At 36.5% G+C, this 13,079-nt stretch overlaps 1 protein-coding gene across 2 annotated transcripts; it reads right to left on the bottom strand.

Annotated features, from left to right (window-relative positions):
• Nucleotides 1-2,333: 2,333 nt before the first annotated feature.
• Nucleotides 2,334-10,513, bottom strand: gata5 (GATA binding protein 5). Of its 2 annotated transcripts, none has more exons than XM_053482845.1 (7): nt 10,308-10,513; nt 8,988-9,693; nt 6,166-6,335; nt 4,753-4,881; nt 4,210-4,294; nt 3,437-3,564; nt 2,334-3,064 (listed from the first exon to the last, which is right to left on the bottom strand). In XM_053482845.1, the coding sequence occupies exons 2-7, from the start codon at nt 9,538-9,540 to the stop codon at nt 2,945-2,947; spliced, it is 1,185 nt and encodes a 394-aa protein (XP_053338820.1). In that variant the 5' UTR covers nt 9,541-9,693; nt 10,308-10,513; the 3' UTR covers nt 2,334-2,944. The 2 variants fall into 2 exon arrangements, with proteins under 2 accessions (XP_053338820.1, XP_053338821.1); XM_053482846.1 differs by having other exon boundaries at nt 4,753-4,878.
• Between the last annotated feature and the right edge of the window lie 2,566 nt (nt 10,514-13,079).

Genomic DNA, 13,079 nt, shown 5'->3' with positions numbered 1-13,079 from the left:
AATATTAGCTGAATAAATGTCCCCATGTCACCCTCCTCCACCTTTCCACCTCAGCGGTACATAACTTCCCCTGTGTCAGGATCACTCCATCCACATTTAAAACACAGTATCCTGTTTTTTGTAGCAGAGAGAAAGAGAGAGAGAGGACAAATGACTGAACGAGGACTGCATGAACGCTGACCCTGGGAAAAGTCTTTGCTAAGGAAAGGCTATCACTCACAGGGAGGTTGGGAGGAGGTGAGTAGGTGGAGGGGACTAGAATGATCGAAGGACGGCATAGAAAAAGTTTAAAATGTTGAACACAGCAGTAACCTTGACTCTGCATTGACCTCAAAAACCTCCAGTCTTAAATACTTCAGGACAAGTCCATTCGAAGATAAGAGGGGATCATGACCCTTCACCCAAAGACATACACACACACTCACACACACATATATATATATATAAATACTTACCTTCACGCAAACACCTGGGCTAAAACACAAAGAAACACTCTTGCCATTTTACAGCATCAAACTTCTAATGCATGGCCCTTGATGCAGGACAATGGTACGTAAACATGGGCACGAGGGTCGTGCTCCCTGTCGTGAGTCATGCTGCTCTTTGAAGCCACGCGTACACAAGGACAATAGAACCACTCACTGCAGCAATGTGTGAAGTGAGGATGAGTGGAATGAGGCTGGAAATTCCACTTCGGATATTTGGGAAATGAAAAGAGTTTTTTCCTTTTTTTTTCAGAGTTTGGGACAGAAGAATATTTTTTTTTAATGCACACTAACCTTTTAGTCCTTCACAATCTACATTTCTTACAAATTGTTTTTCTTCACTATGACTAATAAATGTGTGCTTTAAGAAACAAAATACAGAATTTTATCAGGGTCAAAACATTATGAAATGTACAGTTTCCCATTTGACCTAAGTTTTATTTTATTACTTTACCATTTTTATTCTGCCCTTAATTGATACATAAAAGAAAATCAATGAGACAAAATGCTAAACTATGATGTAAGCCATACTATATACTTGTGTAATTTATTAGCACAATATATACTGTACATCATATATATTGTTTGTATTGTTTAAGCGAGTTATTTATCTAGTCGGTTGGTTCTTTTAATATTAGAATAGCATTTTAAGAGATATGCCGAACCAGGAGATTTCAGAACATTAAAGATACAGTAATTATTTCAGCTTGCAAAGCAATTGCTTATGGAGCAGAGGCAAAAAAGCTCAGAGGTACAATACATACAATTTCCCATAAGGCCAAGTCCTGCAACTCATTGCTGGGGCAACAGAAACCATGACAGCAGCAGATAAGAGAGGCTAATTTGTCCAATGGCAATAAAGGTGGTGTGTGGAGCCTCTGTGTCGCCACAAACTGACTCGTGCCAGCCTGTGTCGAACACTTAGCACCATAAAGCCATGCTGGAAGGCAACCTTTGATCGCCAACACAAGAAAGAGCAAAAGAGAGAGATAGAGAGAGAAAGAGCACGAGAAAAAAAAAACAGATATAAAGACTATTAATTTGTATGTAAGCTACACATACAAAAAGTCCAGCAAGCATATAATTTTTTCTTGGATAACACTTCAATATATATTTTTAAAATCGCAGTGGAATAAATTTGGTTTAAAAAAAATAACTAACTAACGAACCAACTAACTAACCAACTGACTAACTAACTATCTAACTAATAACTAACTAACTAACTAACTAACTAACTAACTAACTAACTAACAACAACATCCAACCCTCCAAAAACTAAAATAAATTAAAAAAAATTTCCATAGGGGTGAAGCATAAATTGGTCTGTCTATCTATCTATCTATCTATCTATCTATCTATCTATCTATCTATCTATCTATCTATCTATCTAAGTGTCTGCCAAATCAATCAGTTGCAGGTTTTGTTTAAAAGTGTTTAGGTTCTTGCTAATAGCAAAGTGCTTATGTATGCACAATATCAGGTGGAAAATAAGGTTTGCATATCAGATTTAAAGTTGGATTTACAGTCACTGTGGAAATAAATATGTTTGATTTTCTTTTACAGAAATAATTGATTTTTTGTTGATTTTTTTACATTAAACACAGAATGTACACCAAATCAATAAATCGCTTCATGCTTGCTCTCTAAATTCACAAGCTGTGCATTTTTTTTTTACATAGACTAAAATAACATTTAAAACATTTTTGTGTAAATATCGATATCTAGTGTGTCATCTGGACTTCTGTTAAGAAATCTTTCTTGATTTTAAAGAGCATCAGTCTGGACAAAGACACAGGGACGCTGTTTTAAGCTGAGCTTTATATTCAATGAAACAAAGACATGATTCCATTATATATCAACAGCAAAAATAAAATTAATGTTAATATATTTGAAGAGAACAAAAAAACAACTCTTAAAATAATTAAAACAATTGTGTCCCTTTTCAAAAGTTTTGGAAAAGTGAGTCATTGCACTTCAGATTAACAAACAGCTTTATGAATCAGTAGAAGCAATGAGGAAACTTTAAATGTGTGTATGTGTGTTCAAATGTCATTATGACCATAAAATATATTCCCTGCCAGGAAAAAAGAAAGAATATATTGAATAACACAGTTCTTTTGTACTGTTCCTATCGCAACATAAATAATGTATTTAAAAATTCATGTGTGAAGAAGCATATCATGAAATATTGTGTTTTTTATGTGCATTTCATTTTTTCCTTCATTTTGGTTCTAAGATAAAAAAAAAACATTTTGTGTCACTGAACAACAAGACACTGAAACATTGGTCACCATCTGTACAAAGTGTAATATGAAAATATATAACTTCCATCAGCTGGCATCCACCAGGATCCATTTTGCTTGTTAGAGTTGGCTGTTTAGTAGGTAGTTTTCGTCATAAAGTCTTTTTCCTAGATTGCACTGGGGAGATATTCAGGAAAGGCAGTTTCTCATCCTGCATCATGCTTGGGATAGTGCGCACCAGGTGTTCTGTGGGGCGATGGATGTCGGGGTGAACGGGTAGTCTTCGTATTTGATGTCCACATGGGCTGAGCTTGTGCTGCTTAACTGTGTGGAAGCCTTATGATGGAGAGGCAAGAATAGAAGCATGCGTTATTCTACACAGCCTTACAGTCTGTTTAAGTTAAAACTGTTCATTTTTTCCATATTATTTCCATTTTCTGTTGGTTGGAACATTCACACTTGACTGGTTACAAATAATTAAGGTCATAGTGAAAAGTCAGAGGGTTTCTTAGTGACTTCATTTTTAGAAAATGCAAGAAATTAGTTTTAGTTATGCTTTCTGTCTGCATTTTCTTAGGCCTACTAAACACACAATGCTCTTATGCTGAAAATATTCAGTCCTTTTGAGGTTCTATTAATTGAGCAGTACAATTAATTAATCAGTTACTATATGATATAATTTATAATGGGCTTTGTATTAATAAATACCTGTGTGACAGACACAACTGTTTGACCAGCATATGGTGAGGCAGCAATGTTGGGTTCGCTTTTTATTGTTGAAGCATTCTCTGAAATGGGATGGGAGGTAGGAGAGGCGGTGCCAGATACAGAAGACCCTTTAAAAACACAAATAAATAGAATACATTAGAAATAATTCATTAAGCAAACTCAATAAGGGTCATAACAAAATAAGTAGCTTTTAGATATGCTAATTATCAGATATTAAAAGATGACCTGATGTTTCTCAGTAAACACTTTTTACACTTTGTTTGTTTCTTTAACCACAAATCCATTAAATCCAAAAGAAATAGTGTAACTAGATGCTCATATTCCCCTCTCACTTACTTTTGCTTCTTTCATTCTTTCACACACCCCATATGTCTCTCCACACATTCTCGCAATCCTCTCTCCCTCTCTTTCATCCCAATCACTCATCTTAACTGTCTCTCAAAAATGAATTGGCCCTTAGTTTCACATCCTCTCACACCACTTTCACTAAAGGAGCGTCAAATCATTGATAGTGTGATACAGTCGGAATATTTATCATTTATCAGTGCACATATAAAGACACTGCATACTGGTGACTAATGAGTCAATATTTCATTAAAAAGCCTCATTACAGACAGATGATTAATGAGAACAGATGGTCATATTAATCACAGTATACCTATCCATATCTAGACTGTAAATTTAAACCAAAGGTTTGCATTTAGTTTGATTAGTATATTTGTATACGAAATACGTACAACAACATCTCTCACCTGAGGAAGCTTTGGTTTTAGGTATCTTAGGTTTACGTTTCCTTGTTTGAATGCTTTCTTTCTTCATAGCTAGTGGCCTGGGTACCTATAGAATGATGAAAAGTTGGTTAAGACCTTGCAAAAAAAAGTATATACAGTTAAACAGCTATAACAGTTGGAGATTTTAGGATTGCAACTGAATGAAAATATCCTTAATTTATAATTATATAAAGAACCAGTTTCATATCAAGAACCTGCATGCCATAACTAAACCTTTTGGGTGGAAAATGTCATATGTCACATGTAAGGATCCGAATATTAAAAACCCATCGCTCTTCAAGCAGTTGTGTTTGCATCATCATTAGCAAACTGACAATATTGTCAAAGTTTTTATTGGCTCACTGAGCATTTATTTTAAGAATGCTTAAGATTTGTTTAGAAGAGTATTATAATGATTTATTCCTTACAGTCTCTTGGACCAAAATGTAGGGGGAACACATTTCTGCATGAATGTATTAGGTATTAGAATAAGTTCCAGCAAATTACATGAGCCTTGATACTGACCCCGTGAAGCTTCATGTAGAGGCCACAGGCATTACACACAGGCTCCCCCTCTGCATTTCTCCTCCACAGGGTGGTAGTGCTAGTATGACAGTTAGTACAACACAGGCCTGCTCTTCTGGACGTAGTCTGCTGCAGATACACACAAAGAGTTCATGTAGTCCACAAAATATATATATATATATATATATATATAACTCAACAAAAATTACAAAAGGGTTGATTTGTGTGTGTGTGTGTGTGTGTGTGTGTGTGTGTGTGTGTGTGTGTGTGTGTGCATTCAGTGAATCAAAGCTATTGAGGAAAAAGACAGGAGCAAAGGAAAACTGGAGCCTAATTGGAATAGATAGTTTTTGGAAAACGCGACTTTCTTAACAATTCATTTCTCAAAGCAGAATGGTTCATTAGTGTTGTATCAACAGTCTGCACTCTGCCAATTATAAGACATGTTATGCATCATATTTATCCCAGGCTAAATTATTTCCACAGGCTATTACTAAGAAACAAAACAAATAAACTGTATTCACACATCATCTCCATGCACACAGTATTTGATTATATGCCATGGTAACAAGTAATGGCTTAATTTTTACTGTAACTTTTACTGTAACATGCAAAACATGTTCTCCGGTGTTGCAAACAAGGAAACGTATGGTCTTTTCCTCCAATCCGTTGTGCTTATGGATAGAGATTCCCTTACTCGTGCACACAGTAGCTACTACATGAGAGTTCTGAGTCGCGTTCTAAATGCGGACAGACTCAAGGACAAGGTCACTAAACTGCAAATAAAAACAGAGATGTGGAAAGGGTGTGCTAAGTGTGCTAATTCACAGCTGCAGACACACACACACACACATACAGAGAGAGAGAGTAAGAGAGCGAGAGAGCTCTTGGGAAGCAAGACAGCAGTGAAGGTCTCTCTACCTCTGTGACCTCCTACAAGTGTCCCTGAGATAAGCATTCTTTCCATTTCTCCTCTCTTCAAATATATATTGTTTCTTTTTTTCTTTTGCTTCTTGTATTATTTATGATTCAAGAGAAGAATAGCATCCCGATATATGAGACTAACTGTGGATGTTTGTCTACTTATTAAAACCACACAAAATATTGTTTAACTTTATTATCTTTAGGGTTTGGATATTTTTAAAAAATAAAATACCACCCCGAGTTATTGACCTGGACAAAATAACCCATTTCGAGTTCTACATATTTTAAAATTTATATGGCCTGAAATGTTTTAGACTAAACACTAGTATGGCCTTAAATTTACTTTCTTTTGTGTTTGTAAATGTTGTCTATTGCAGAACAGAATTGTGAAATCCATTAATCAGGAATGTTACTATTGTTTGCCTGAATTACTATTTAATGTGGCAATAATAGCGCTGTATCTTGCAGCTGTAACCTTGGGGCACTTACCAGCCGTTTCTGGGGTTTGATGAGAGGCCGGTTGATGCCGTTCATCTTGTGGTAGAGGCCGCAGGCGTTGCACAGGTAATGGCCGGTTCCGTCGCGCCTCCACAGCGGAGTGGAGATAGAGCCGCAGTTCACACACTCCCGTCCTTCTATCGCCATCTCATCCAACATATCTAAACACACAAACGCAAAGCTTTCTCATTTCTACTGAACGCGTTTCATTTGTCGCACTTTTTGCCACATGATTCATTTTATGCATAATTCACTTCCGCATGATTCTAATAAGCCTATTCATAAAATCTATTATTTTTCATACAGGGTTAATATCATACAGGCTAACACAATTTAAAAACTATTAAAACAACACAAACTCTAAAACTATTGAGCTTAATAGTGTACAAGTATTCTTATTTCATCTGTGTAAATGTGTGCATATACTGTAAATACAGTATATATATATATATCAACTGTGTCCACTTGGTGTGGGAAGAAAAAACAGCCAAAGTTTGCATGAATCCAAGATGGCTTTGCAGATGACCTAAAAATAATACTACTTCATGCACAAATAAACAATATATCTATAAGATAAAAACTTGTTTTAAACGAGTTCACTAATTATTTTAAATATGCGCAGTTAGGTCTTCTGAACATGCAAGATCTGAAAAATGTTATACTGTGCAAAGAATATTGTAAACGTGGGCGAAATCAGCTAAACAGCTTTAACGTGTAGGAAATGGTTAAATGCACCGCAGTGTGTTTGTATTAAATTAGTGGTGAGTCTTGATGAGCTGTGTGTGATGAATGTGTCCGTTTGGCCTGGCGCTGGTGGAATTAAGAGGCGCGCGCGGACCGATGAGACAACATGCGAGATGTATCAATACAGGGGACACTGGGGGTAAGCTCTATGTGTGTGTGTGTGTGTGTGTGTCTGACAAGGCCAGGTCGAATGGATATGGGGCTCTTATCAGTGTTAAAGATCCAGGAGTCTCCAATCAATCAGACCAAATGACAAGCGACGCCCTCCTGAATTTATTGGCTGAAATTCCAATTTAATTGCAAAGAATCAGACAAACGAATTTCAATAAGAGTAAAATAAAATAAACAAATAAATTTAATAATAATAATAATAATAATAATAATAACGGAGCTATGGGATTACCCTTTCAGAACAGTACTTTAAGACTTTCAGTTGTTATTATATGGGAATTTATATGACATTATGGACATAAATAAACAAGCTCGGGAAATTTATAGGGCAATATAGCTCGTAGGCGAGGTGTTCTCTCAAAGATAACATTACGACAAAGTGAATGAATCCAGCAGTCTGTTATGACAAGCTGCGTAACGAGTTACACGACATATGCATATTTTAAAAGTGTGCTAAAGCTCATAGGCTGCTGCTGCATTATGTGTACCAGCCAATGCACCGTTAATTATTTGTTTAGGTAAGTCTGATGAAGGTGGCAATAAGGCAATTGTCTCTGCTCAGAAGTCTGCACTCATAGCCCTTTCATCAATTCACACTCAATCGGTATTTAGCGGTTTAATTAGCATCTAAAGTGTATTAGGAGTATATGTGTATTAGTTGAAAGCACAGCTTTTAGCTTTGATTAAGGAATAACCATGTTACTACATAGCATCAACAGACTGACACAATCACAATAGCTTGCCATTCTTGTGGTCCTTTATCCAATAGACAAAGCCTAAAACCCATTCAACTGTCATTAAATTACTGCAATAAACGTGAGCTCGCAACATCAAACGAGACCCCTCCCTTCAATTCCCAACATTTTTGCTTACTCACTTGAGAAAAATAGAGGGATCACATTACAAATCATATCAGAGTATAGTCGCTTTTTTCCGTGAGTTTGAAGGGTACAACGAGTGGAGTGAGGACAATTTTTAATCTATCTATCTATCTATCTATCTATCTATCTATCTATCTATCTATCTATCTATCTATCTATCTATCCATCCATCCATCCATCCATCCATTCATCCAGTTGGACTTAAATGAACACTGATGAAAGCTGCTAAATTATCACCTGGGATTTTATTCTATTTATTCTATTCTATTCTTTTAATCTATCTATCTATCTATCTATCTATCTATCTATCTATCTATCTACTTATCTATCTATCCCTAAATAAATAGACACACGATATTACGCTCATAATTTAGCTAATAAAAAACAAGACTATATTTGTTTAAGTGATAATTGTGTGCATTATATTAATAGTGTGCATTTTAATGATGATGATGATGATGATAATAATAATAATAATAATAATAATAATAATAATAATAATAATAATAATAAGTATTATTATTATTATTATTATTATTATTATTATTATTTAAGTTAACGTATTTTCTTTAACTATTTACTGTTTGCATATTTCTGCTATACTAAATTTCTTCACCGTATGTTACTATATATAGGCTAATATGTTGTTGTATGCATTTAATTTTTTCATTGTATACTGTTATGAATAGCCTGCAGTTGATTTTCGCAGCAAGTGTCTGAAAGGTATTGTAACTAATTTACAGGAAATACTTTGTGGGACTACTTATTGTAGAGACAATTTGTGAATGAGGGATCTCAAAAGGATATAATACAATCTTGACTTCAGATATGATTTCCTGATTCCAGTAACGAACACAGTGGAATCAGGTGCAGTGCATATGTTTGCAAAACAATAATGTGGCTAAAAGAAAATATATGCCTAATAAATACATGTATGTAACTATTTTTGATGTTTAAAATGCTGAGGAATGGTGTGTCATTAAAACGTTTTAAATACAGATCATTAGAGATACGCACCTAAACCGGGTCTTCTTCCAGTAAGCGTTCCTTGGCGTCCCTGTAGTCCGATCATACCGCTGTCGAAATGACCAGGCGCCCATGATCCGCTTACGTCGGGGCCCATGTATGCGTACGGGCTTGAATAAGACGCGCTCACGGAACGCACCAGAGCACCACCGTACTGGTCTGGGCCGCGCGCGCCGCTACTCAGCGCCAGCGGACTCTGATAGGACGCAGCGTCACGAACTCCACAGCTGCCACCGCCGCCGGTCCTGGGAGGACTGTGTGTATAGGAGAAAGGAGCTGAGGGCGCGTGACCGTGCGGGCTTCCAGCGCCAAACGACGAGCCGTCAGTAGCAGACTGCGGGGGCCATGCGTGATGGTGACCCGCGAGCGCGTGTGTCTGGTGCGTCGGTTCGCACGGCTGCAAGTAAGGCAACGTTTGCAACACTGCGGCGGGCACACGCGTGCTTGGCACGTATACGGGCGAGCTGGTCGGTGCATGCACGTAGTTCCCGGAGTCGTGCCCGTACGGGGATGGGTTGGAAGGTATGGCCAAGCTGGAGTACATGTTGCACAAGCAAATCTCCTAAATTCTTCGTAAAAAAGTAATGTCTCGAGAAAAAAATATATATTTAAGAAAAACAAGAAAATAAAAATCAGTAAAAGGGAAGTTCGTCCAAAAGCTCCACTCCGGTAGGTTCGGCCAGACAAGACTCCGCTTCTGGCAACAAAGAAGAAAAAGAAAAAGGAATTAAATATGTCTCCGAAAACAAAGTAGCTTACATGTCACTATCTGTCTTAATTAGCATCTAAAAAAACAAGGAGACAAAGTCTGGACTGAGGCAGCTTCTCGGTCTTGACAGCGGATAATAATCAGAGCCACATGGTGAGATTGCAGCTGTCTTACCTTTTAGATAAACTACTAGATGTTTTTCCAGTAATATGCAAAAACCATGAAATATACGGCAGAGCCAATGTATAAAGAAAACATCGAGAGTACACTAACTAAAATACAATTTATTTGCTTTAGGCTATTTTAAAATGCATTTTCGTTAATACACCATTTTTGCGGGTGTTTAATGAACGGAAATAACATTAAAGAGTCTTAGTATCTTTGCGTGCAGATATTGGAATTAGACTAAACCTGTCAAATATCTCGAGTACTCGAACAGGTCAATGAAACACAACCAATTAGAGCAAATCAAGAACTATAGAGATAACCAAGGCACAATCTCTTGATACATATATTTTATCAATGGAAACGCATAAAACAGATAATAGTCGCGCGCACCGCTAATACAGTTTTATCCTAGAGCTCTCGTCACATTATCTTACCAGATAAGGGCGCAGGGCGATAAAGTTAGGCTCCCTTTATGCCCCCAATCGAAAAGCACCCCAGCCAAATGCTCTTCTCACTGTCCTCTATTAGTTGGAAAGAATTCAGAACTCGTAGTCGTAAATGTAGAAACCTGTATTTAAAAGGCGTAAAATGTTCTCCTTGCGCGTCGCGACTCTGTATCACAGACTGATAGCGCCTCATATAACCGTTCCCCGATTTGCCCTCTATACTTCACAGCGAAAGCCAAGTCACGTGACAGAGCACCCGAAGGTAGGGCCCATAGCAGAGGAGGAGAGGCGGACTCGGGCTATGGCCAACAAGCGCAAACTACCACACTAAATAGCAACTTATGTCAGAATAGTACGCCACCTAGGGTCGATTATTTGGCACACTATTTAGTAAGGAAGTATGCATTTAATGGGTTGATCAAAGAAAGCGTAGCAGGGAGTAATTAAATCAGTCAACTGTGTTCTCATACAGTCCGAAATTTGATACATTTGTTTTCAGTTTAATTTGTTGCATTTTAGGAGAAGATTTCGTGAATTTAACCCGAATAATCCAGATCTGTCGGTGTGCAAGTTTCATTTAAGAACTTTTGTGGTGTGGCAAAAATAAAACTCCAGAACGTCACTTATATTTCAGAAGGTGAAAAAGTTAAAATCAACAAAGCGCACAATTGTCTTGGTAGCACATTGGCAGAGATTTAAACTGAGCAGTCTTGTAAAAATAAAAATCGTTGCAGTTAAATAATCTCGGCGTCCGTACGAGAGCCATGGGATCGCTTTTATGGCCCGTTAAATCTGGATGAGTTCTCTATAAAAGCAGCAGGCAGATAAGGCAGATACGAGTGACAGCTTTAACAAGGAGATACAACAATTATCGTCACAGATTTAAATGTTATTATCTTGAAGGTGTTGCGACACTGCAGTTATTATAGCATTTTTTCAATTAAAAGGAGTAATTCATAAACAAGCAAGCCAGCAAACAAACAAATGAAGGCCAAGATACTAAATTATAAATGTTTAACGCCGGATGAAAAACGGTGCTGACAGATCAATTATACGCCTAATTTGATTAAATATAATTAGCATAAATAGGCTACGGCATGATTTGGCGCCCGCGTGCTTTAATTTAAAGTCTTAATAGAAATTTAGAATTCCCGCTTATCTCTATATTTACATGACGCCATATGATATAATAAGCAATTTATCAGATAGACAAAAAAGTAACACAGAATTCCAATAAGTAAATACAAAAAGTTAATCTAATTCATAGTTATTCAAAAAAACAACTCCGTAAATTCTAATTCGAAATCTCCAAAACTATAACTTTTTCAATGCATTAGTGTGTTTCACAAGCTACTATTGCTGAGAATAATTAACAATAGTTGGCAAATAAATGAGTCCTTTTTTAAAACATCAATAATAATCTATCTAGCTATGTTTTATTTGTTTGATTTTGGAACAGCCCTGTGTTCGAAAAAATCAATATATTATTTATAAATTTGCCCTACATTAACTTTATACATACAATTGGGTCAAAAAGACTCTTTTGGGCAGCCAATTACCCCAAAATTAAGACTTAGAACCTGAGGGTAGCTTTGGGTGATAAAACAATTTACTTTTTTGAAGGACAGCAAATTAGGTGCATATGCCAACCCACAGATAACAGCAGGCACGCTATTATAGCCTACCAGCGCATATTAAGATTACCCAAATGATTGACTCTTTTATTGTTTGTTTCAAAAATCGCAAAAAAAAAAAAAAAAATCAAGGCTTATGTAAATTGATAAACAGCAACGACGACAACAACCTCAAACACATTTGATTTTAATTTATATTATTCCTTTCAATTTTAGTGTAGATAAACTAGTAAGATATCAAAGCTATTAAGATAAAATCGTGTCATAAATTGGTGATTATACACCAAACAGCACAAGATATGAGAACAGCATGCATGAGGCTCTGAACAAACAGCATCCCTGACGGAAGCACTGAAAATATGCATGCAATTAGTTTTTTGATTTATATAAAACAGACAAAATGATAGTCTAATCCTTAATAATTATAATACACGCTAAAGATTTAGTACACCTATATATAGTTTTTATAGAAAAAAATATAGAATCACAAAGAATTTTATTATTATACAGGCCTGAATGATTAAGCCTTATAGATGTGTTAAATAGCCCTGGAATAGGTTGGCTATTTACATAAATACTATGCAACCTGAACAAATATTAAACAAAAAAGAAAAACAAATATTATGTAAGTGATCGTAAAAGGAGAATTTATTTATTAAGTAAATGGTGTAATAATATGCATTCAATTCTATATGCTAAGACTGTACGTTTAACTGTTGTATACAGTGCTGTATCCATTGTTTAGCTGGATGAAGGCTGATAACCGGGCTTATGGATGAGGTGTGTGTCGCGAGGCCTTTCCCCGCGCGCGCCTCATCGCGCTGTCTGTCACGCGCAGCGCGCGCTTCTCCGGTTCACAGTCTGGTTAAGTAAATAACTTTTAAATCACCGTGGATTGTAAATCTCCTTGCTATAATTAATGTATCTCTAAACAGTCGGATAGGACATTTTAAAAAACACTACTCAGACATACCACCGTAGTCTAATGTAGCGCGTTTTTAATCTCGAAATATGAAAAACCAGATAATGATGGCAATGGCTAACACGGTTAGATACACAGTTAGTTAGAAGAACAGGATAGAAGTGTGGAAACTGAAGCAGCAAAAACATACATGCATAAACTCTT

This window comes from Clarias gariepinus, chromosome 22, assembly GCF_024256425.1.
Source record: "Clarias gariepinus isolate MV-2021 ecotype Netherlands chromosome 22, CGAR_prim_01v2, whole genome shotgun sequence".
Classification (NCBI taxonomy): domain Eukaryota; kingdom Metazoa; phylum Chordata; class Actinopteri; order Siluriformes; family Clariidae; genus Clarias; species Clarias gariepinus.
Note: the sequence above shows the minus strand (reverse complement) of the source record. Positions and strands in the feature narration are given on the sequence as shown.

What these genes read in the sequence shown, in the direction of transcription:
- gata5 (XM_053482845.1), bottom strand. Translation starts at nt 9,540, where the DNA reads ATGTACTCCAGCTTGGCCATACCTTCCAACCCATCCCCGTACGGGCAC. An exon ending in TCAAACCCCAGAAACGGCTG is followed by an intron (nt 4,882 to 6,165) that starts GTAAGTGCCCCA and finishes GTGTATCTGCAG; the next exon opens with CAGACTACGTCCAGAAGAGC. An exon ending in TAAAACCAAAGCTTCCTCAG is followed by an intron (nt 3,565 to 4,209) that starts GTGAGAGATGTT and finishes GTGTTTTTAAAG; the next exon opens with GGTCTTCTGTATCTGGCACC.